This window comes from Pristis pectinata, chromosome 16 (genome assembly GCF_009764475.1).
Source record: "Pristis pectinata isolate sPriPec2 chromosome 16, sPriPec2.1.pri, whole genome shotgun sequence".
NCBI lineage: Eukaryota > Metazoa > Chordata > Chondrichthyes > Rhinopristiformes > Pristidae > Pristis > Pristis pectinata.
The window spans coordinates 5,049,747-5,074,344 of record NC_067420.1 but is presented as its reverse complement, the minus strand read 5'-3'; the positions used below and the strand labels follow the sequence as shown (position 1 = coordinate 5,074,344).

Below are 24,598 nucleotides of genomic sequence, written 5' to 3'. Positions count from 1 at the left end.
ACTCCTTACAGACAGTGGCCGGAATTGAACCCAGATCGCTGGCGCTGTGATAGCATTATGCTAACCGCTACACTACCGTGGTATAGAATGGCTCTTTCCATTGTGTGACCAGGGCAGAACTTTCCCAATATAGTGACTGGTGAGTTTCCCATTGCAAACACTTTTCTTTGTTAGTGCAGTTAGTTTACCTTTTTAAATATGCAGTCTAATTGACTCAACCATCTTCATGTATTGTTATTGTGGCATGTATTGTTATTGTGGCTGTGAAAGAACGTCAGTCATGAAATTGGTGATTTCTTTTACACCAGTGCGTTTGGCATTAGTCTGGGACCCTGGGAGCTTGAAACCCTCATTAAATTTTGCCAAGCAGGAAGCCTCGCCTGCTGGAAAATATTGTTCACAAAAGTGCTCATGATCCTTATGGCTGGATAGAGAAACGCATGCCCATACAGAGGGAGTAACTTTCTGTAACATTTTAGCCCATACAGAGGGAGTAACTTGGTGTAACACTTTCCTGCTGCCTCTGGACTTTCACCTGAGAGTAAATTCACATTTTCAATGCTTGTTATCAGTTTCTTTCCCCATATTATTGTAAGACATTGGAGGACGTTTGGCCATTCAAACCTCTGCCGGCTCTTGGAATATGCTGTCATCTAAAACACTGAATTTTCCAGTGATGTGGCCTCTATCATACTGTACATCGACTGTTATATTTCCTTCAGAACAATTTATTGCCAAATTCTCATTTTCCGATGAGATAGGAGGCCTTTCGGCCCATTGAGTCTTTACTAGCTGAGTGTTCTCATTAGTCCCATTCCCAAACTTGTCTCTCTCTCGTGTGTTCCATCAACAAACCCCCCAATCCCATCCAACCATAAAAGGAGTAATTTGCAGCAACCAATTAATTCCCTTGTTCTGGGATTTTGAAAGATGCCAAATAAATGCTTTCACTCTGTTTTTCTGACCTTGAATGATTTGAGTTTGATTGCTTAATGCATGGAATATAAAATGATCACAATGGCTTGACGCTCAGATGTGAATGATGCTTAAAAGAACAATAGATTAGCCAGAGATTAGTATCAATAAAAGTGTGTGTGTGTATATATGGTCCACTTCAGTTGGTGACATTTTTAAAAAGCTTTATTGGCGATATTCATGAGCTTCTCATTTGCACCATTTTGTGTGAGTTTCCTAAGATTCTTTGAACTGTGGCTGCTCTTTCTGTAGTTTATTTGTTCTGGAGGTGGTTTCTCCCCATCAACGCTGTCAAAGTTCTTTTAAAAGTCCTCTTCAAAGGTTGCTCACCCGTTTGCCTGGGGAAATAGAATATGACCGACCCAATCCTTCCTGAAAGCTGTCATCTTGTATTGAGGAACAACTTTGTAAATCCTGCCTGCACTTTCTCCTGGTCTTTATTCGTGCAGTAAAGAAGTTGGAATCAGAAACTATGTGTCGTCCAACCAATGTTCCAGTATAGTCCTAACACTGGCAATTAGCCAACATTGTGGAAAATTGCCATGGTATGCTTGTCTCATTTAAAATAAAAATGCAGGGCAAATTGAATGTTGCAAATTGCTGACCAATCAATCTGCTGTCAGCCGTCAGCAAAGTGATAAAGTGTCAGCAAGATGCACCTACTCTTCAATAACCCAGATGGGCTGTCACCAGGACCGGATCTCATCACAGCCTTTATCTAAACATGGTCCAAAGAACTGAATTCTGTAGGTGGGGTCGGACTGTCCGCTCTTGAGCGTGGTGACGTTTGACCAAATGTGGCCTCAAAGAACTTGGCAAAACTGGGGTCAAAGGGCATCAAGAGGAAGCCATTCCAGTGGACAGAGCTGAGCCTTGCACAAAGCAAGATGCTTGTGGTTTTTGCAGGTCAGTTATCCCAGCCCCAGGAGTTCTACAGGGTCATGCTCCACTTCTCCATCATAAAGTCAGAGGTGTGGATGTCTGCCGATGAATGCAAAAATATTCACGTCCTTTGGCAGCTCCTTGGCAAACAAGGCAGCCTTGCCTGCATGTAGTAAGGCCTGGATGATATTCAGGCATGGCCTGATTAATGGCAAGTAACGTTCATGTTACAAAATTGCCAGACAGTGACCACCTCCAACAGGAGTCCGGTCACCAACCCTTGACGTTCAAAGTCACTGCCATCACAGAGACCCCCACAACAACCGTCGATCAGCAATTGACAATGAGACCATTGGAGCAGGATTAGGCCATTCGGCCCATTGAGTCTGCTCCGCCATTCGATCACGGCTGACTTATTTTCCCCTCTCAACCCCACTCTCCTGCCTTCTCCCTGCAACCTTTGACGATAAGACCATTGGACCAGTCACACAAATATGGCTACAATGACAGGTCCGAAGCTGGGTATCCTGTGGCAGGTAACCCTAAGGCCTTTTCCATCACGTATGATACACGAATCAGAAACGTGTCCGAGTAATTTCCACTTGCGTGGATGAATGCAGCTCCCAACAGCATTCAAGAAGCTCGCACCATCCAGGACAATGAAGCCCGTCATCCCAGCACTAACCAAAATGTTCATTCCCTCCACCATTAGCATGCTGTGGCTGCTATCCGTACCATGTACAAAAATTGCACTGCAGTTACTCCACAGCCCCTCCCCAAACCCACAGCATCTACCAGCAGGGAGGACAACGGGTCCATGGGAGCACCACCACCTTCAGCTTCCCCTTCCAAGCTGCACGGGATCCTGACGTAGAAACGTATAGCACATCCTTTATCCAGGGTCTAAATGCTGGCACTCCTCCCTCGAGCACTGTGGGAGTTGGGGATTTGAAGATATCTGTATATGGAGGAACCTTCCAAATGAATGAATACTCTGCCGTGGATGCCATAACTGGGAGCTGAGCATTCAGTGAAGCATTTCTCCTGGGTGAGGTCTGGTACATCCAATCTGCTCTCCAGGGCCTTACTGAGGAGTTATGGTGTTGTCCCGGTCATGTAACATTAAACTGCGTCCCATGTGATGGCCTGAGTGTACCTTAAGGATCTAACACTAACTCCATGTGCAGAAGAGCAAGGAACTCCTTGTACTCTGCCCAACATTCCTCCTTCAACCAGGACACTGCGGGAGGGATGTTGGACACTTGATTTCTGAGTGATGGCAAAGCTCCTTTAGTATAAGATAAGATCGCTTTATTAGTCACATGTACATTGAAACACACAGTGAAATGCATCTTTCGCGTAGTGTTCTGGGGGCAGCCCGCAAGTGTCACCACGCTTCCGGCGCCAACATAGCATGCCCGCAACTTCCTAACCCGTACGTCTTTGGAATGTGGGAGGAAACCGGAGCACCCGGAGGAAACCCACGCAGACACGGGAAGAACATACAAACTTCTTACAAGTTTCTCACCTCTGCAAATTACCGCTAATAGTAAACAGTCAATAGCCTAGTGGTGCAGCAGGCTATACCTAGTGGCACACAGCTCTACCGACCCAGGTTCGATCCTGATCTCGGGTGCTGAGTGTGTGGGATTCCCCTGGGGACTCCGGTTTTCTCCCACATCCCAAGTTGGCAGGTTAACTGGCTGCTGTAAATTACCCCTGGAGTAAATGTGTAGGGAGCCAATGAGCAAGTGAGATGTGGAAATAGGAGGAATACAAATGAGATTGTTTGGAGAGCTAGTGTAGAATTAGTGGGCTGAATGGCTTCCTTTCATCTCAAAGAAATATCAGTAAACTGTGCAGGCATGGTGGTGTAGCGGATAGTGTAACACTTTATAGTGCCAGCGACCTAGGTTCAATTCCTGCCGCTGTCTGTAAGGAGTTTGTACGTTCTCCCCGTGTCTGCGTGGTCCGGGTGCTCCGGTTTCCTCCCACATTCCAAAGACATACGGGTTAGGAAGCTGTGGGCGTGCTACGTTGGCACCAGAAGCGTGGCGACACTTGCGGGCTGCCCCCAGAACACTCTACGCAAAAAAGATGCATTTCACTGTGTGTTTCGATGTACATGTGACTGATAAAGAAATCTTGCATCTTATCATTTACTTTGTTTTTAGCATTCATTCTCCTGGTTTCACTTTTGACAGTGTGCTGGAAATGTGGAACCCTTTGTGTAAAAGTACCCAGCTTCCCTACTGCTTTTGATTGCCCCACTCATCACAGTTTTGAGTGTCATTTCACTAACCCCACTTTTATTCTTTTTCCAAGGTCCGGTGACAATATCCAGAGGCACAGCACTGTCGGCACTCTCCTACCAGAAGGATGGTTTGATTGGCGGCGTTACAAACCTCAACGAGGTGTTTTGCTCGGTTCCTGGCCGGCTCTCTCTCCTGAGCTCCACGTCCAAATACAAGGTGACGGTGGCAGAGGTCCAGAGGCGCCTGTCCCCACCCGAGTGTCTCAATGCCTCCCTTCTTGGGGGAGTCCTGCGGAGGTGAGTGGTAAGGTTCTCTTTGGGAGCTGGTGGTTAATTCTTGTTTCCTGTTGGGGTGAAAAACCTTTAAAGGGTGCAAGAACACAAACTGGTCTGTGTGTGACTGGTACTGTAGCGTACAAGTGAATGAGTGGTACTAATTCAGTGAGTTGGCTTTGGAGTGCAATAGATCTTATGTAAAAAAAAAGAAAGGCTTGAATTGTCTGGTGCCTTTCATTAGCTCTCAATGACCAACGTGTTTTACAGCTATTTGCTGGGCGTTCCTCCTGTCCATAACCTGGGACCTTTGCCTGTTCAGCTCCCTGTCAGTGTGGCAGTGAAGTGTCCGTCTGCATTCTGTCCCCCTCTCCCTGAAGTGGGTCTTGAAGAAAGAACTGTTACCTGTAGGAGAAGAACCACTGGATCATATTTGAATATTGTAGCCATTTCATGTCTGTAATATATCAAGCAGCAGTGAACTTTGTGGTATTTGCTGAAGGAAAGGGGTTAAACAAGAGAACTTGCTGCTCTTTGAAAAATGTTACTTGGGTGGTGGCAGGACTCAATTTAACATGTCCCAGGAGCAATAACTGTGTCATTGCAGAACTCCATACTCAGCACTGTTGACCAATAAACGTGCTGATCCATGGTTGAACAGCTATCAACTGAGCCAGTCAACATGTCCAAGAGCAAGATCCCGTCTCTGCTGCAAGGATAATCCTCTTGCATTTATTGGTGGAAGGTGAATGGCAAATGACCACAACCCTCTATTTAGCAGACAGAGTTTTGTATTGGTTTATTGTTGTCATTTGTACTGAGGTACAGTGAAAAACTTGTCTTGCATACTGTCCATACAGATCAATTCATTACACAGTGCATTGAGGTAGTACAGGGTAAAAACAACAACAGAATACAGAGTAAAGTGTCACAGCTACAGGGAAGTGCATTGCAGGTAGACAATAAGGTGCAAGGTCATAACAATGTAAATTGTGAGGTCAAGAGTCCATCTCATCGTATAAGGGAATTGTTCAATAGTCTTATCACAGTGGGATAGAAGGTGTCCTTGAGCCCTCAGGCTCCTGTATCTTCAGTCTGGTGGGAGAGGGGAGAAGAGAGAATGACCCTAGTGGGTGGGGTCTTTGATTATACTGGCTGCTTCACCGAGGCAGCGAGAGGTAAAGACAGAGTCCATGGAGGGGAGGCTGGTTCCCGTGATGTGCTGGGCTGTGTCCACAACTCTCTGCAGTTTCTTGCTGTCACGGGCAGAGCAATTGCCATACCAAGCTGTGATGCATCCAGATAGGATGCTTTCTATGGTGCATCAATAGAAATTGGTGAGTGCCAAAGGGGACATACCAAATTTCTTTCGCCTCCTGAGGAAGTAGAGGTGTTGGTGAGCTTTCTTGGCTGTGGTTGGACCAAGACAGGCTATTGGTGATGTTCACTCCTAGGAACTTGAAGCTCTCAAGTTGTGGAGTCTGCACTGAATTGTTCCTTTTTTTTATGTTGGTCTAACTGGAGTCAACAAGCGGTAACCCGACAGTGAACTGTGTTGTGATATCAGTGGAGCCTCAACAGTTTGGATATTATTGACTCTTAGTTTGTTTCTTCCTCTGTGTTAAACCTGATTGCCATTATCTCATGAATCAGCATGGTCTGATGGCCATTACAGAGTCATGGCTTCAGGGTGACATGGAAGGGGATCTGAATGTTGAAGGCACTTCACGTTTGAGAACAAAGGCGGAGGAGTGGCTCCGTTAATTAAAAGTCCTCTTGGAGAAAGAGGGGATGGCCTTGGTTCAGGAAATCAGGATGAACAAGGGGTTGGGTGGAATATAAGTAGTAAAAGCAGGAAGTCGTGTGTGGGAGTGGCATTCCAACCCCCTAACCGCAACCACACCATAGGATGGGGTATAAGGGAAGAAGTAATAGAACCCACCAAAGGTACAGTGATAATCGTGGGGGGTTTTAATCTCCATGTAGACTGGAAAATCCCAATGGGCAAAGCTAGCTTTGAGGAGTTCGTGGAGGACTTTTGCTCGTTTCTTAGCTCAGCACATTCTCGGACCAACCAGACTGCAGGCTATACCTGACCTTGTATTGTGCAACGGGCAAGGATATTGGCTGGTGGGGTCAATGATGCATTGGTTTTTTTTCATAATTCTCCAGATTTGGGGAAGATTCCATTAGCTTGGAAAGTAGTAAATGTAACTCCTTTATTCAGACAAGGAGGAAGACAAAGTTAGAAACAACAGGCCCGTTAGCTCGGCATCCATCTTGGGGGAAAATGTTAGAGAATATGATCAAAAGTTATGGTACGGCACTTGGAAAAATTTAAAAGTAATTGGGCAAAGTTACAACACAGAACAAAGTTCAGTGAGAGGGACGTTACAGTTGACCAGTTTATTGTTCTTTCACAAAGTAATGTGCTGTGGATAAATGAGAATGGGCTGATGTATTAATATTTCCAGAGGCACCTGATAAGTTGCAGTCTCAAAATTATTGTGGGGAAATTAAAGCTCAGGGTGCAGGAGGTGACTAAATGGCATGGATCGGGGAGAAACGGGAGGTATAAATGGGTCCTTTTCTGGTTTACAAGATGTAATGAGTGGTGTACCACAGGCATTTGTACTGGGGCCTTGGCTTTTTGCAATTTATATAAATTACTTGGATGAAGTCACCCAAAGAATGTTTGCAAAATGTTCTGACACAAAGATGGGTAGGGAAATAAATTGTGAATAGGATGTAAGGAGGCTTCAAAGAGATATTAGTAGGTAGGATATGCAAATATGTTTACCAGGATGCTGCCTGGATTAGAGGGTATGAGCTGTATGGAAGGGTTAGATAAACTTGGGTTGTTCTCCCTCGAGTGTTGGAGGCTGAGGGGAGACCTGAGGGTTTTTTAAAATTTGAGAGGCATAGATAGGATAGACAGTCAGCATTTTTTCCCCAGGGTAGAAATGTCAAACACCAGAGGACATGCTTTTAAGGTTAGAGGGGGGAATCTTAAATGTGACGTGAAGGGCAATTTTTTTACACGGAGGGTGGTAGGTGCCTGGAATGGGTTAACGGGGGTAATAGTGGAAGCAGGCAGTTTGGTGGAGCTTAAGAGGCTTTTAGATAGACACATGAATATGGAGGGATGTGGATGATACACAGGAGGAGGACATTCAGTATAAATTGGCATCAAGATCAGCACAACATCGTGGGCTGAATGGCCTGTCTAGTGCTGTATAAATGAGGGTGAATATGTTGAAGGCACTTCAGAGAAGGTTCACTGGACTGATACACGTAATAGCCTCTTATGAGGAAAGATTGGACAAGCTAGGCTTGTACCTGCTGGAGTTTAGAAGAGTTGACTGGGGACTTGATTGCAGCACACAATGTCCTAAGAAACCTTGACAGGCTGAGTGCAGAGAGTTTCCTCTTTCAGGAGAATCTAGAAATGAGTTTCTCTTTAAAATAAGAGGCGAGCCAATTTAAGATGGAGGAGGCAAACTTTTCCGAAGGTGGTGAATGGCCTGTCCAATGCTGTATAAATGAGGGTGAATATGTTGAAGGCACTTCAGAGAAGGTTCGCTGGGCAATGGAGGCAGAGTCTTTGGATATTTTTAAGCCAAAGGTTGATAGATGAAACGAAAGGCAAAGGAGGATGAAAGATTACTGGAGTTCGACTGGAATGCAGAGTCATTATAATTTGATCAGCCATGACCACGTAAAACGGAGGAGCAGGTTGAAGGGGCTTGAGGGGCCTGCTGGCTTCTAATTCGTATATGAAGAACCATTATGAGACATATTGAATGGGAAAGGGGCCAGGGTTACAGCAAAAAGATCTAAGCAGGTATGCTTAGAAAAGTTGCAGAGATAGGAGAGAGGGTAGTGGTTGAAGGGCGATTGTGGGGGTGGGTGAATGTAGTGTGAACAATAATCAAGGTTTTTTTCAAAAGAGATTGAGGCCTCTGAGCAAATGCAACTGTAGGTTAGTTTGGGTGAAGGAAGTTTGGAGTGAGTGCAGATATATTTGTAGAAGATGGGAGAGTCTTCGACAGTCACACCCAGAAATCTCTCTCTGCTGAGGGGATATAGTTGTTTAATTTGTGGGAGTGGAAGTAGCACTGTGTGATTAGAAGCACATCTCTGGGTTATTTACACCACCAGGATTGCTGACAGTCCAGTGATCTTCAGTTGCTTGCCAGGGAGGGGGATGGAATCAGGAAACTGTTTGTGGCAGAGACTGAAACAATGGCTCCGATTTTTCCGACGTTCACTTGGCAGCGATTTCTCCTGCTTCGGAGCTGGATGTTGGGAAAGGGGCCTGACAGTTTGGGGTTGGACTGGTTGAGTGAATGCTGAATTGATTCAGGTTGGTTCACCAGGCGTTAAAGGCTGTGCTGCAGCTGGTTCTGACCCATGGAGTCCTTGTCGATCATCAAGCATGCATTAGCACTAATCCCATTTTGTTCTTCCCATTCCCATTAACTCCCCATCAGATTCCCACCACTCGCCTGCACACAAGGAGCAACTTGGTGGCCAATTAATCTACCAACCTACATGTCTTTGGGATGGGGCAGGAAACTGGAGCACCCGGGGGAAACCCACAAAGTCACAGAGAGAACATGCAAACTCCACGCAGGAAGTTTGCTTAGTATTCTTCTCACCTTTGTGCTTGCCAGCTGAGAAGTATAACCCGTGGAGCTCTTTTAAATAGGCTGTGAGCAAAGTTCAGAGATTTCCAGCCAGTGACTGTGTGATGTTTGTCATAATGAAAGCCTTGCTTTTGATGGGAATTTAAGTAGATAACCAGCAGTTTCTAATAAATTGCCTGAAGTCTTTAGAGTTCAATATGGAACATTAAGTGCTGAAAAAGCAGAGTTAGTTCCATCAACAAAACAGATCTGAGCAAATTTTTCACTGCAGTCACTGGCTCAACTCCCAAGGGTCACAAACTAAGAATAAAATAGTTGGAATCGGGGATTATCTTCAGTGTTGCAAAATACATTCCCAAGGAAGATCGTTGAACCACACAATTACAAGTGTGTTTGAATAGCAAGTCAGTATTGGCAGGAATGGTTAAAGTGTACGAGAAGGCAGTAGGTGGGGTTGATATGCAAGAGTGATAAGCCTTGTCCTGTTTTTTTGAATTCCTATGTTCTTAGTCACGACCAGTCAGAGTGATTTACTTCAATAGACCACTTTTCTTCTGAGGCTTGTCTGGTATTTATAAAGCTGACACAGCAGCCAGAAAGTGTAAATTGAATTAGCAACTCTTCATATTTTGGGTGGGGAGGAGGGGTGGAATTTACGGATTGAAATTCCAGTAATCTTGAGCGACATAAAACTGTCATGAAAGGTCGGAGAGAATGGGTCAATGCGGAGAAGCCAGGTATGGTGCACGATTGGCTTGGTTGCAGCTGTGCGCACTTTCTTTCGTGCTTAAATTTTGGCAAGTGGTGGCTGAAGCCGTGACTGAGGAGTAAGTAAGCACCTTGCGTTGTTTTGCTCGCGAAGAGAACTTTGCCAAAGCCGTGGAAGTCAAGAGAGTAGCAGGGATACCAGAGAAGTAGATGGGTGTGTGGTACCAGGAAGGCTGGAGGTCGCCACACCACTATCCAGGTGGGACGGGTGCAGGTTGCAGTGTGCGCAACTCAAGCTTCCTCTTCTCTTTGACACAGAGGTACTTCCAAAGAATTGGAGGGCTCCAACTGTGACACCGGTGTTCGATTGAAAAAGGAAGGGTGAATCTGGCACATGGCCCATCCATTAAACGTCTGTGGGTAGGAACAATTAATCAGGAAGAAGAGTGAGAACGACTGGGGGAAGACTAGATGGCGCATGGAATTGAGAATAAATTTGCCTAGAATTTCCTTGGTGCCTCTCGTGCGTCAGTCAGCCACTGAGTAGTGGAGCAACTACTGCTTGGGTAGAGGGTCTGCCACTTGGGGATCTAGTAGTGCTGGAGGCATCTGGATCAGCCTAGCACAAGGCAAGAGCACCCCCTGTGTGCTGTGTTAGTGCAGGGTGTGAGGAGGAAAGCTCGGGCTGGGGATTCATGGGGGGCAGGGGGGTGATGTTACCGACCAGGAGGTGGGAGGGGTTGTGATTTTTAACGGCGGGCTGCTGGTGATTGACTGTGAAGTGGGATGAGCTGTGTTGAGTGGGGGCGGTGGGCGGGTCGTCAGGAGAGAGGTTGGTAGGTGGGAGCAGAGGAAGTCATGTCGAGTGATTTGGTTGGTGGAGGCCTCAATTTGGGTGATTGATGTTTGGGGGGGGTGTCTGGGGCTGGGACAGTGGAGAGAATTTGAAAGACTGATAAGTTCCTGAGCTGAGTTGTCAAGACCTGCTCAGGGAGACCCTCTAATTCACATAACCAATGAAGAAGCAGCACTCCGGAACCCGATTGGTTCGTGAGTGCCTCATGATGGGTCTGACTTCGATGAACATGACGTTAGTGCTAATACTCAAAGCAAGTATTGGTCTGTGAATGGAATCATTCCAACATAGCTGACCAAAGCAAGTGTGATTCATAACATTCGAGGCAGGAAATGCCTGAGGAATTTTTGGAGTTCTGTGATTCTACCCAGAAAAGCAACGAATTGCCTTGTAGTCTGGGGGGAGGTTTCTCCCACTTGCAGAGTGCTGCAGAAAGTAGAGTGGTACAGCTGAAATTTCAAGGTAATCACATTTGACTCATTAATGACGATGGAGGTGATGTGAGGCAGATGGACTTATGATTTGTATTTTATGGTTCAAAAGTATCGACTTGAAGCCCATCATATAAAATGGGCAGCATTAGTGTGAGTGCAGGACTAAGGAACAGAAAGCAGTACATTACTTTGTACTTTAATAAAGGTTCAAAGACTCTACTGTTTTTGACGTTCATTGAAGACGTGGAGTCAGATTGATGGGCACTTGGCACAGTTTTGAAACTTGCAAATAACATGAAACTTGGAAATGCAGTAAACCATGAGGAAGATTGTCAAAGACTGGCAGAATTGGCACATAAAATTCAGTAGAAAGATCTGAGGTGACGTGCTTTGATTTTTGATAGACCTTGCATCTTATTGTCTACCTGCAATGCACTTCCCTGTAGCTGTGACACTTTACTCTGTATGTACTCTGTTATTGCTTTTTTTTACCTGTACTAGCTCAATCTATCTGCTCTGTAATGAATTGATCTGTATGAACGGTATGCAAAACCAGTTTTTCACTGTACCTCGGTACAAGTGACAATAATAGACCAATACCAACAAATGAGAAAGAATATGTGCTTTGCATTGCACGGGCAAATCAGAGCTTGTTCTTTTATGAACAAAGATAGTTAAGGTGTTGAAATGAAGGAAGCTGACTGGCAAAGGAATGAGAGAGAACATAAGGAAGGAAATTGCAGCAAATAGTTAGGATTTGGAATGGGGCCTGGGCAGATTCAACACTGGCCTCCAAAAAAAAAAGAAATTGGAGAAAATGAGATGTGTTGAAAGGCTGGGGAATGGGGTGAATTCATCCCTGAAGGAGCTTGCTGTAAGTCTCTAGCTGGCAGGATCTAGTGTAGGTCCAAACCCCATTTTCTATCTTGGTGATTTCAAACTATCAATGTTATTTTAAATGACATTAACATGTCCCCTCTAGAAGTAACTAGCATATGGAATAGTTAGGAAAATTAGTTAAGGTGAGTGCATCCAAGAGGGTGCTAAACAGGTAAATGGGAGGGAAGGTGATAGATTGTGGCCAGGGCTAATGCATTACCGCGGGAGGAAGTTCGTGTGGAGCGGAGATCTGTTGGGTCAAAGGGTAAAATTCCGCAAGAGCAGCCTTGGTTGCACGGAGACCCTGAGATCCATTGAAGCATTCCCAGTGGAGTCGACCAATCAATTACAAGACTGGATCTCCCAGAGTCTGTCCCATGCAATCCCATAACATGTGAAGTTTTGTTGTTGATTGGTCACCCACCATTCTGCTCGCCCAATGTTCTGGGTAAGTTTGGTGCTCTTGAGTTTTCATCAGAACATTGTTGGACATTTTGCTGGGGTCGCTGTTGTGTTTGGTGGTTGCAGCCCTCTATCTAGTGGTCCTGGGTAGATATGAAGGGATACAATGGATGTGGGGTTAGTGCAGGAAGTGATTCTGAGGTAAAAGGTCTTGCTGGTCTTGCTGGACCAGACATGAGGGGCCGAATGGCTTCCCGGCTCGATTTCTAATGTTTTTACTCTGTCTGTCCTTATCAAGTGAGTATTGGCAGCCCACAAGCTCCATCACTAATCAACTATCACTAGTACAGGTATGGATATACCCATGGCTAGAGATGAACTAATCTGCAGATCCTTCCATTTATCTCCCATTATTCTGCAAGACAAGTGTGCGGAGATAGAGGACATCGGTTGATCGTGGGGCTGTAGCTGGGCCCAGTTGCAGTAGAATTTGCTGCTTTGACTGAGATAAATCTGCCAGCTGCTGCTTGTAGTCATTCTATACTTTGGTAAAGCAGCCGGCACATTCAAAGACCCCTCCCGCCCCAGACATTGTCTCTTTTCCCACCCTCCCATTGGGCAGAAGATACCAAAGCCTGAAAGCACGTACCACCAGGCTCAAGGACAGCTTCTATCCTGCTGTTATAAGACTATTGAACGTTCCCTAGTGCGATTTAACGTACTATGACTTCACAATCTACCTCGTTATGACCTTGCACCTTATTGTCTACCTGCACTACACTTTCTCTGTAACTATAACACTTTATTCTGCATTCTGTTATTGTTTTACCCTGTACTACCTCAATGCACTGTGTAACGAATTGATCTGTGTGATCGGTATGCAAGACAAGTTTTTCACTGTACCTCGATACAAGTGCCAATAATAAACCAATACCAGTTCCCTTGAACTCGAGTTTACTGAGCCCGGCTTGTGGTGATGGTGAGGTGGATGGGCATCTTAACAACACATCCTGAGGCATGTAGTGCCGACGGGGACAATCCACGCTCGTCTTTTGTGAAGTGGCACAAATTTTGTGCATTCAAAATTAAACTTGTGAAATTGCTTTAACCCCCAGGGCGAAGTCAAAAAATGGAGGAAGGTCGTTACGAGAGAGGCTGGACAAGATAGGTTTAAACCTTCCTGCCGGGAGACGGAAAGCTGCCAATGTGACCCTACTGACCTCTCTGGTGGAAGGTATGTCGGTCTGCATTTTATTTACTTGGGAATGGAAAGCCTGGGTGATGTCTCTGCTGTGAGGCAAACACATCCTCCAGAGTCTTCCTGATTAAACACTTATCTTGGCAGAAGCCATATTCATCCATGATTTCCACTGAAATTCTGGCCTGTGGTGGCATTGGAGCAGGTACTCTTGTGGGGTAGGGGTTGGGGTTTGGGAGGGGGGAAAGGAACCTCTTCCCACTTGTGTTGCTGTGGACACCAAATGGGAAGCTTGAACCCAATGCTGTCAAGGATTCCCTGGTTGGACTTGGAGATTGGGTAAAACGCACTGTTACTTGTTCTCTTACCTGGGAGCAAATGGGGGCGGATTGAACCTGTTAGCTCCAGATCCTTCACTTTTCAGCCTAAGATATCCCCATTGCACATCAAGTTTTAAGGCACTACCCTAGTGTTGTGTGGGTCATGATGGGGTCATGTAGCCTGCTCCCTGTACATGGACACTGCCCAGTTCATCTATAATCTTGCCCAGCAATCTTAGCCTTGTACACATATTACTTTTGAAAAGGGATGGGATCCCAACAGAAGCAGCCCGAGTCGCTGGGTAGGGACATTCTGCGGAATCGTCCAGAATTCCAAGCCGGAGTTTTGGTCCCCTGTGGAGAGGTGCTCGAGCCTGATTCAGAAGTGGGAATCCCACATTAGAACTTTCCCTATTTAAGGGGAAGTTGTGCTATGTTCCCACTCCAACATGGCCCATGATAGTCCTATAACTGAGTCCAGGTTCTACCTGTTGCCAATTCCATGTAATGCTATGCCCTTAGGTGAAGCTGTGCACCTTGCCCGTGACTTTGGTTATGTGTGCGAGACGGAATTCCCTGCAAAAGCAGCTGCAGAGTACCTGACCCGACAACATATAGACCGGAATGAGATCGCCAGCCGGAAAAACATGCTCCTTGCAGCCAAGTAAGTTTTGCCTCTTGAGATGGTGGACGGAAATGGGACGTGGGGTTTGAAATGACAGCTGTGAGGTTGTCCTAACCAGTAAATTGCAACTCCTTCTGTTAACCTCGTGTTCTGACTGAGTGGAAGAACCGTGGTGCTTCATAGCATTATCGGTGATGCTTACATCACTTCGCTACGGACTGAGGGGCCAATAATTAATTGGATTGGATTCATCCTGCTTTTAGTGAACAGGACTTTCCTGGGTAACTTTCCTTATTGACGGGTGGATGCTGGTGTTGTAAATACCCTGGAACAGCTTAGCTGGAGGTGCAGCTAGTTCTGGGAGTGTGGGTCTTCAGCACCACAGGGATGTTGTCTGCTCCTGTAGCATTTGTTGTATCTAGTGCTCTCGGGCACTTCTTGAAGTAACAGGGAGTGAATCAGATTGGTTGAAGGCTGGCTTCTGTGATGGCGGGGATCTCAAGAGGAAGTAGAGATGGATCATCCACTCAGCACTGCTCACTGAACATGTTTACAAATGCTTCCATCTTGTGTGTCACACCCACGTGGGGGGCCCAGCCATCACTGAGGGTGGCGATGTTCTCGGACACTCCTGTCAATTGTCCACCACCGTTTACGACCAGATGTGATGGAAGTGCAGAGCCTTGATCTGATCCATTTGTAGTGAGATCATTTTGCTCTTTCTATTGCATGTTGTTTATGACGTTTAGTGCACACGTAGCCCTGTGTTCCAGCTTCACCAGCCCGGCACCTCGTCAGTTTTAGCTGCGCCCTGTTGCTGCCCTTTCTGACCTGCCTCAAAAGTGGTTGAAGCAGATTCAACAGTAACGGCGAAACTGGAATGAGTGATTTATTCTTGGAATGGGAATATTTGCAGAACCACTGGGAAAGAGCAGAGGTGTTGGGCTAATTGGAAGGCTAGTACATTATGGGGGCCAGAGTGGCCTGTTCTGCATAATTCTGATTCCAGGTTCCCAAAGCTGAAATTTAGGAGCATTGCCTGTGATCAACCTTGACCTCAGGAACATGGGAATTGGCAGATGAAAAAGTGACATAGTCTGATGTCACACGCCCTCCCTCCACAGTCCTGGTGGTATGATAACACTGACTTCTGACCCAGAGTAACTGGTGATGGGTAGTCCGTAACAAGCCCAGGAGCGAGGCAAGGAAACCGCAGTAGTGTGGAGCTTTGGGAAGTATTAGTCCCAAGCTCTCCCAATCTTGCCATAGTAGCCGAGATGTGATATAGTGACTGTCTCACTGAATTATTTATCACAAAGCACTGCTGTCTTGGTGTCGGGAATGTGCAAGGAACCATGAACCATCATTGATTTAGATATCTGATTGATGCTATGAATGAACTGCCTGCCTCGACTCGGTCAGAAGTTTGAAGGTTCTCACAGTCCGGGCTAACGAGAGCACTGGGTGGCCAAGGGTGTCGTCCCTTCCCTCGGAGAGGTTCAGCGGAAGAGCAACCTGCTCTGGTGCATGTCCATCCATGTACCTGTCCAAATGTCTTTTAAACTTTTGTAATTGAACCCGCCTCTACCACTTCCTCTGGCAGCTTGTTCCACATACTCACCACCCTCTGTGGAAAAAGTTGCCCCTCAAGCCCCCTTTAAATCTTTTACCTCTCACATTAAATCTATGCCCTCTAGTTTTAGACTCCTCAACCCTGGAAAAAAGACTGACCATCCAGCTTATCTATGCCCCTCACGTAAACCTCCATAAGGTCACCCCTCAGCTTCCTTTGCTCCGGGGGGGGGGGGGAAGAAAAAGCCCCAGCCCCTCCTTATAACTCAAGCCCTTCAGTCCCGGTAACATCCTCATGAATCTTTTCTGTACCCTTTCCAGCTTAATGACATCCTCGCTATAGCTGGGTGACCACAACTACACACAATACTCCAAGTGAGGTTTCGCCAACTAATTGTACAGCTGTAATATTTTGTCCCAACTCTTGGCCTGACCGATTGAATGCTACCTTTAACAGCCTCCACTTCAGGGAACCATGTACTCGTCCCCCTAGGTCTCAGTGTTCTACAACACTCTCCAGGGGCCTGCCTCCTACTGGAGAGGAGGTGAGGAAGGGAGGGCAGACTCCGTACATTTGGACAATGTGCAGACAGAAGATCAAAGGCTAACTGCCTGGAGACATCACTTCTGTTGATGTGTGACACATTCCAAACGGCGTGGGTTAAATAGCAGAAAAATCTCCCAATGAAGTGGAGATGCATTTCAATCGAAGAGACAATCCTCACCTCATCTTTTGCCAAGTGAGCTGAAATACTTAATTATCCTTGCTCTGGCTGCCTTTTGAGTTTGATTTTGTGCGTGCAATGGCCTGATTACAGTGATATTATTGTTAACGTTATTAACATCTTTTACAAATTAATTATTCCTGGCTCCCTATTGGTTTAGTGGTCCAATGTTGCACAACCCATCTCTTGGTTGTGCCTTTGCTCAGTACCCATAATTATGACTTTGCATAAGTGTAAAATGGGACCAGATGTACAGCAGGCCACTGATGTGCTTATCCCAGTCTCAAATGATGGCTCAAAGTTAAAATGATCCAATGCACTGATAGATTCAGCAGAGTGTGATTTGGTTGCATTAAAGGTGAGGGTGAATTTCATCCGTGTGGTTTGCCTTCAGTGACAGGTGCCTCCCAAGGTCTGGGAGGTGGTCTACTTTTCTGTGGTCTTGACATGGATTCTTATTGCCAGGGAATGGTGCTGTGTAGCAGGGGAGGCTTGGTAGAGGATGGTTTTTCTTTGCAGATATGTGTCAGGTCCACTTTCTCTCATGTGAATGAGTCGATGGCAACTTGGAGCTCAGCTTCTCAAGGTATGTATAGGTAGTGTTGTCTGTACTGCAGCTGACCGACTGAAGTTGGAGTGGCCTCAGTTCTGCAGTGGAAGTGGTGTGGGTTGCCGAGTTTCCCATTTGTCCTGTAGATTAGCATCAATCTAGAAGGAAGCTTGTTGGAGGTGAGATTTTGGGGGGGGGGTCGGGGGGGAAGCGGAAGTGTTGGGATGATGATGCACCTTTTGCTTCACACTAGATTGAGATTGGGTCTGTTGTGGACCTGTTGGTTAGGATCACAGCCTGTGCTCTGTTGTGCTATAGATAGAAGAATGGAGATAGATTTCTGTGGGCAGCCACAGTCCCCTTCAGTGGTGAGGTCAAAAAATACCATGTATATTGTTTAATGCTGTTCCCTGGTTAACCTTAAAGTTGTCACATGGTGCAGTGGACAGTGGAATCCAGTGCATTTTGGAGACAGTTCTTCAGCCACTGGGAGGAGCTGTTTGAGGAGGATCCTGGTGACGACTTTCCCTGCAGTAGGCAGCAGACAGACCGCCCCCCCCCCCCCTGTCCTTACACAATTGGATTTGTCTCCTTTCTTGGTCAGGACCATGGCATTCCCTGGCCTCTCCTCCTCTCACTAGTCACAGGCGATGAGGAGGTGGATTTGTGACTGAATTTCCTCACTGCCAAGTTTTGGAACATTAATTCTCGAGGTCTTGTTATTCTGCAGTCAGCCTATGTGCCTCTTTGACTTGTCAGTCTGTGGCGGTGAGGCTGAACCAGGTGCCTAGTTGTGGGGCTGAGACGAGGGCAGCTTGCAATCCTCGCCACCAGCCCTTGAGCTGCCAGTAGCCTTGCCTTTTGTATAAATGAGCATAATGGCAGTCACACTGATTCCATAGAGGGAAGGGATAGACTCCAACAGGTGGCAGATGTCCCTGATGGTGAAAATGCAGGGCTCGGTGTTTGATTTTTACTTGAGACAAGGCATTGGATTGGCAAGGTCATTTACAAGTGTATTTCAACCCCATCTCTCTCTGCTGGCATCCATTGAGCACAGCACATTGCACAAGGGATCATCCTGCTCAGCACGTCACCTGACTTTACATTTCCCAAACCAGCTGCTGGAGAAGGAGATTCCCGGCGATTCTTGCTAAAGCCAGTGGAAACCCCTGTCCCATCTATGATTGTGCGAAGAGAATGCTTGGCTCTGCTCTCACCCATTTGCCCTCCCACTGAAGCCTATGGGCGGTGAAGTATGGAGTGACAGGAGTCATCTTCCAGTCGCAGCAGGATCCGCCTTTCCAGCGCTGGGTCACTTAGTTGTCGTCAGAATTGTGTGGAGTGATCTCGGCTGTGTCTGAAAGCTGTCCGTTCATCGGCTCCTGTCAGGGGAAGGGCACCAACTGTCTGACACAACTTAGTTAACAACTAAACTGGAATATCTGTCTAAATTGAAAGTCATTGAAAGTAGCCAATGGTAAATTTAGGACCTGTACTCCAATGTTCTTCACATTCTGAGATCGATTCAAGAACGGGACTCCCAAGATAGGAGGTGAAAGGCAATTGGATGGTGCAACAGGGGCAACATTGTGGCTGTCGGTGTGTAAATGAGTGATGTGCACATGTGCCAACGTAATTGTTCTCATGATTTAATCAGTCTTCAAGAAACAGCACAACTTCAGAAGCTCTGGTCTTTCATAGACAATGTGGTACTCTGTACTCAATAGTGGCATTCAAACCATCTCCCTTTAGGCTTGTGTGTCTGGACGTGCACTAGTCACCCCTGAGTAGTTGAGGTGAATGACATGGGTGCATTTGGAATGGAGCTAGATGTTGAAAGGTGGAAGGATAATCATGTGAAGCGTGAACACCAGTATAGACCTGTTGGGCCGAATGGCCTGTTTTGTTGTACAATAGTTATGGGGAGCCTTTTCTCTTGGACGAGTGAATAAACTTTGTCCCTTTTTCCGTTTCCAGGCAAATCTTTAAAGAGTTCACCGACATGCTGACCCAGGACCGGTCACCCTTGGGAAATGCCCGGCCCGGTCCAATCCTGGAGCCTGAAATCCAGAGCTGCCTGACCCACTTCAGCCTCATCACGCACGGTTTCGGGAGCCCAGCCATATGCGCCGCCATGTCCTCACTGCAGAATTACCTGAATGAAGCGGTGAAAGCCCTGGACAAAATGTACATGACCACCAACAATGGCCAGAATGCCCAGGATAACTCCAATAAAACTGTGGACAAAGATGAGAAGCACAGAAAATGAGCTGCTGGCTATGAATCTGTGGACTTTACTCCTCCTCCTCCCCTTCTTTGCCTCTGGGACAACCCGAACTTCCTCAAACCAGCAACAGCGATGGCACCCAATGGCCAGGAGCTGTATTGGACCTCCTGCTAATTGTGATTTGCAGGACTGCAGATATGCACTATGCCCACATGATCAACCATTTTATTCACATTCCAAGTATCAAACCCGTCTGGCACCCCCACCATCATGAGACTCTGGGCCCGTGGCCACTTTTGATCAATGGAACGATCTTGCTTCCATTGCCAGAAAGCTCATGAAAGGCCACAGCCCCAAGGTATGTTCTACTTCAGGCCCACTCCCAAGGAAGGCTCCATCGCACTGTATACCCCAAGTGATGGCACCAAACTTCCTCCTGTGGTTTCGGCCATGTCGGATGGATTGGGGAGAGGGAGCGGGGTGGCTCTACAGGGGAAGAGAAGGGAAGAAGCCACTGGGCTACGATGAAGCCATAAGTTGTTTAGTTTTACAGGGCCCTTTCACTTGCACTGTAGCTGGCATGACTGTCTCCCAGTAACACCCCCTTATGATTTTTGCCCAGATGATGATGATGATCAGAGAGATTCCCAGCTCTGCTAACATCAGGGACAACAGGATAGAGACCTTGAGGAAGATGGGAAGATGCATCTGGTTAGGTGTCACGTTGTTTAAAGAGGGCACGTGGTCACCAGATCTGACTGCGTTATCAATGGTCAGAGGCTCCCCTGTCTGTCTCTGGGACTAGGGCCCAGAAAGCTGACACTCGCACTTTGCTGAACATCACCATCTTAGACACATGTAGTTGCTGACACATAGGGGCTCCCCAACAGGCTTCACTTAACTTTAAATAGCCCAGTACTAATCAGCAGTGGAAACCAACTTATACTTTGAGCAGTTCAATCCCAGCTCCTATTAAATGTGCAGATTCAATCTGCAGTCTAATCAGGTGAGGAAGGACGGTTTTTAAGTCAGTGCTTTCTTGGACCTCTTCTGTTCATTGCACACCACTGGGTTTGAACAATCCCTTTGGACAACCTACTGCTGGGCTTTATTCAGGGACTTGCAACTCAACTGTGTGCTCAGAGCACATTTCCGACGTCCATCATTTTCAAACTGGGATTCGAAACGGGTGCTGTACAAATATAAACTCCCTTCAGCTCCATTCAATTACAAAGCCATTTTTGGTTGGAATCCTTCAGAACGAATCAAATTCATTGTTTTTAAACAAAGTTTATTGATTGATTTGAAAAGCTCAGCCTAGGCCAGGGTGGGAAGTGTATGTGCACTGGCAGGGTAGCTGTCACCATACAGCACTGACGATGGCTCATTGAATGTCACACCTCGAGCTCTCCTGCTAGGATTGCAAGGTGGGTTCGACCTTTTTAAGTAACTCTTGTTCCACAGGTGGAGCAGGCTTGGAATTTTTTTTAAAAAAGTCAGCGTGTTTGAGCTAGAAAGTGCAGGTGAAATTATCCATAAGAAAGAGCAGTACTTGAGAATGAGGCTTTAACCTATTTACGTAAACGGGTCAGAGCAGTCTGGTGAATACAGCCAACTGAGGAATACTACACCAGCATGTGTATCATTTGTCTGCTCATGGTTAATAGGGTTTTCCTGCCATTTTATAATGTGTGTAACTGATTTTCATAATGACTTCTGTTCAGTCTGCTGCTAAATCTTAAGTTCTGCTATTAAACCTGCAAGACCAAGTGATCCTTCAGCACTGGAAGAATGGCTGCTGCTGACGCACAGACTGCGAGGGGATTGTAGCCAAATGTCCTCTTGCCTGCTGATCCGGCTGCTCATCTGAACTTTGTCTAGAGGAGACCTTGAACTGGAGGACTGAATTAAAGCTTTGTCTAAAAATTCCCCTTGGCTGTTGTGGTGGAGCTCACCTTAAAGGGAATTAACACCTTTAATCCGAAGGCCAAGCATCTGAAAGTATCTCACGAAGAGCCTTGCTCCAGTTTGGTTTCAAACCTGGCTGACCATTTAAGGCTTACAATGGCCATTGCAATCCTTAGGCACGCTGATGCCCACAGTCCAGGCCTGGGAAGCACGTCAGACACTCCCGTATCAGCTCTGATCAAGGTGCTGACTGACCTGTGACAATTCGAACGAAAAGCTATGGGTGAAACTCCCCTCAACTCTTGTATTGACCCTGCTGAATGATCTTGCATGCCCTCTGCTTCACTGGCTGACTATTTGTTGTCTGGAGGCTGTACTCCATCTGGTTATAAAACCTACTTGAAAATTGGTTCTAAACACAATCAACAATTCATCCTCCAGTCTTCAGGAGAGTTTCCTTCACAGGGTAAATAGGGTAAAAAGGGAAGCGTTCTAAATGTACATATTTATTTATATGTAATTTAATGGGTAATGTAAATATGGTGCAATCTTGAAACCTTTTTTTAAAAAAAAAGCTAGTTTACCTCTTGTAAATAGGGTTTAGTCTTCCTGTTTTCATATTATGGAGAGATGTTTCCCTGGTAATGGGTAAGCTAGGATGTAATTCCTTTTTCATTTCTTGTACAGTTACAGCAAGAAACGTAAAACAGGGTATTTATGTCTGAGGTGCCGCGTGCTTGAATGTGTGTTCTTCCTCGAGACTCACCCGACTCTTGGGGGGAGGGGGTGGGGGGGGCAGAAGCAATAATTATTCTCGGTGTGAGTTGTAAGGTACTTTCTTTCGGTCAATCCAGTGGGACAGTTTTCTTAAAACTATTTGTCAGTGAATTTTAAGCGAATGGATGTCTAGATGCAGCTCCTGAAATGTGGATTTAATGTCTCAGTTCTGTAATATAATGTCAAATGAGAAAGAATAAAGATGATATTCTGAATTTAAACTGGTGTTTGTTCACCTGTCTGGCTTTATCTTTGGTGATTTGGGACTGAGAACTGGTTCAATACAAAGACCAATGGGGGGACATGCGAGTTAGATCCCGGAGCTCATGTTGACCTAGCTGCTGTCTGTATTGATGGGCAGTGAGGTGAGATGGAACCTCGCTTGTTGCTCCAAAATTAAATCTCTTGTAGCTCCTTAACCTCCCACAAGTTAAGTTCCTGCTTAGAAGCAATTGTGGTGTAATGTGGTTGAGGAAGGTCTTGCCTCTGGAGGAGAGTTGTGTGTGAGGCACATTCTGCCTTTCTCAGGTATTCATTTCCATCTATCACAGGAAGTTGCCCCGCCTGCTTGGGTGGGCTTCTTTGACCCTGGGTATTCTTGCCTGCTCAGCAGAGTAGGTTAAAATTCAGAACACCCCAGTAGGTGATTTTTTTTTAAACCAGTTTCCATTTCAAATGGCACCCACTTCCAAAGGCACGAACAGGAATGTGTGAGAGAGGGTCTACTAATATCATAGTCAAAGTCGAGTTTATTGTCATATACACAAGTGCAATGAAAAACTTCCAGCAGCTTCACAGGCACATAGCATCATAAGCATTCACAAGAAAAACATTAAACATAAATTGTATAACATTTTTACAAGAGGGAACACAATTAAAACAAGAAACAAAGTCCATTTTAGTGCAAAGTGGTCATAGTGTTGCTAAGCTGTAGTGATTGGGGTTGTGCCGGTTGGTTCAAGAACCAAATGGTTGAAGGGAATTAGCTGTTCTTGAACCTGGTGGTGTGGGACTTCAGGCTTTACCTCCTGCCCGATGGTAGCTGCGAGAAGATGGCACGGCCTGGATGGTGGGAATCTTTGGATGTTGCCTCCTTGAGGCAGCGCCTCCTGTAGATGCTACTGATGGTGGGGAGGGATGATGACCTTCACATGAATCAATTAAGCCCAGTTTTATTGATCTTTACAGCAATCCTTTGCAGGACACTCACTGTGACATCCAATCATTTCCAAATTGTTCCAGGGAATCTCTCTAGCAAGGAGTCAAGTCCAAGGCTGCTCTTGCTTTGTGTATAGATACTTGGAAAGCTTTGTACTTGTTTCCTGGAATGTGCTCCCCACTGACTAGGCCCTGCTGCTGCCCTTGAGCTGCTGCAGTCACATGGCGAATGTCCTCCAATGGATTCTGACCCAGTAATAGATTTCAGTTTTCGTTAATAGTGATTCATTGCATGTTCATGGTGAGGTATTTGGTGATGGTAATGCTGCTGGTTGCTTGATGCAAGGCCAAAATTTATAACCATCTGGACTGAATTTCCAGCAATATTTCTTCTGAGTCACAACATTTTCCAGATAAGTGTTTCTCCCATTTACACTTGGCACTGACAATTGTTTCCTTGTTTGTCTCATCACTGCTCTTTTACCTTCACTCCCAATTCCCCATTGCATCTCTTCTGCTTCCCGCGTTATGGCAAACCTTCTCATTCATTTTCTGCACCCCCCCCCCCCCCTTTCTTTGCGTCTAAAACCCATGTATCTTGTGCTTCTGACTTTTTTTGAACCATTCTGTGTGTATTTCTAACAGTTTCTTATAAATTAGCCCTTTTGTTTAAAAAGATCAAATCCTTGACCCTTTTCTTTAAGCATGGGAATGTTGCTAAAATGTGGGGTGCATCTCCTTCAGTTTAGAAGGTTGGCTAATTGATCTAATCAAGGTGTTTTATAACGGAGAGACTTGTATCCCCGAATGCCAGTGGTCGTAAAAATGTTGAGAGTTGGCCGACTTGTGACACCTCACACAACTCAGTACCCAGAATTTACCATCAACGGGCACAAGCTGCACTCAGTTCTTGCCTGCCTGCCTACCACGAACTTGCATGTTTGGCCTTGCACAGTCAGTCCCTCCCCTCAGCAGGGACAGCCTGTGGAGTGCAGCATTCTATGGAGCAGTGGGCCCAGAAACAAGTCCTGCCCACAAGAATGCTGGATGACTTTGACTGCTGGCTAAGCCGTGCCCCCAGCAGACCCAGCTGGCTGGAGACTTTGATTGCAAGGGATTTTCAGAAACAAAACATTTGAAAGCTATTAAAAATTGCTCAATGTTTACACTTTTAAATCCATAAACAAAGAAGAAATACAACATTATCTAATTTAGTCCTCATC

General features: G+C 46.0%; 1 protein-coding gene across 3 annotated transcripts in view; it reads left to right on the top strand.

Moving 5' to 3' along the window:
• tfap2c (transcription factor AP-2 gamma (activating enhancer binding protein 2 gamma)) overlaps window positions 1–22,436 on the top strand; it is a 58,056-nt gene extending 35,620 nt beyond the window's left edge. For 2 of the 3 annotated variants that reach the window (XM_052031360.1, XM_052031361.1), the window contains exons 4-7: window positions 4,183–4,408; window positions 13,428–13,546; window positions 14,353–14,494; window positions 19,283–22,399. In XM_052031360.1, coding sequence (XP_051887320.1) covers window positions 4,183–4,408; window positions 13,428–13,546; window positions 14,353–14,494; window positions 19,283–19,574 — 779 coding nt within the window. In that variant the 3' untranslated portion in view covers window positions 19,575–22,399. Of the gene's footprint in view, window positions 1–4,182; window positions 4,409–13,427; window positions 13,547–14,352; window positions 14,495–19,282 lie in introns of all 3 variants that reach the window. The other variant, XM_052031359.1, reaches the window with a different exon arrangement.
• Window positions 22,437–24,598: the final 2,162 nt, after the last annotated feature.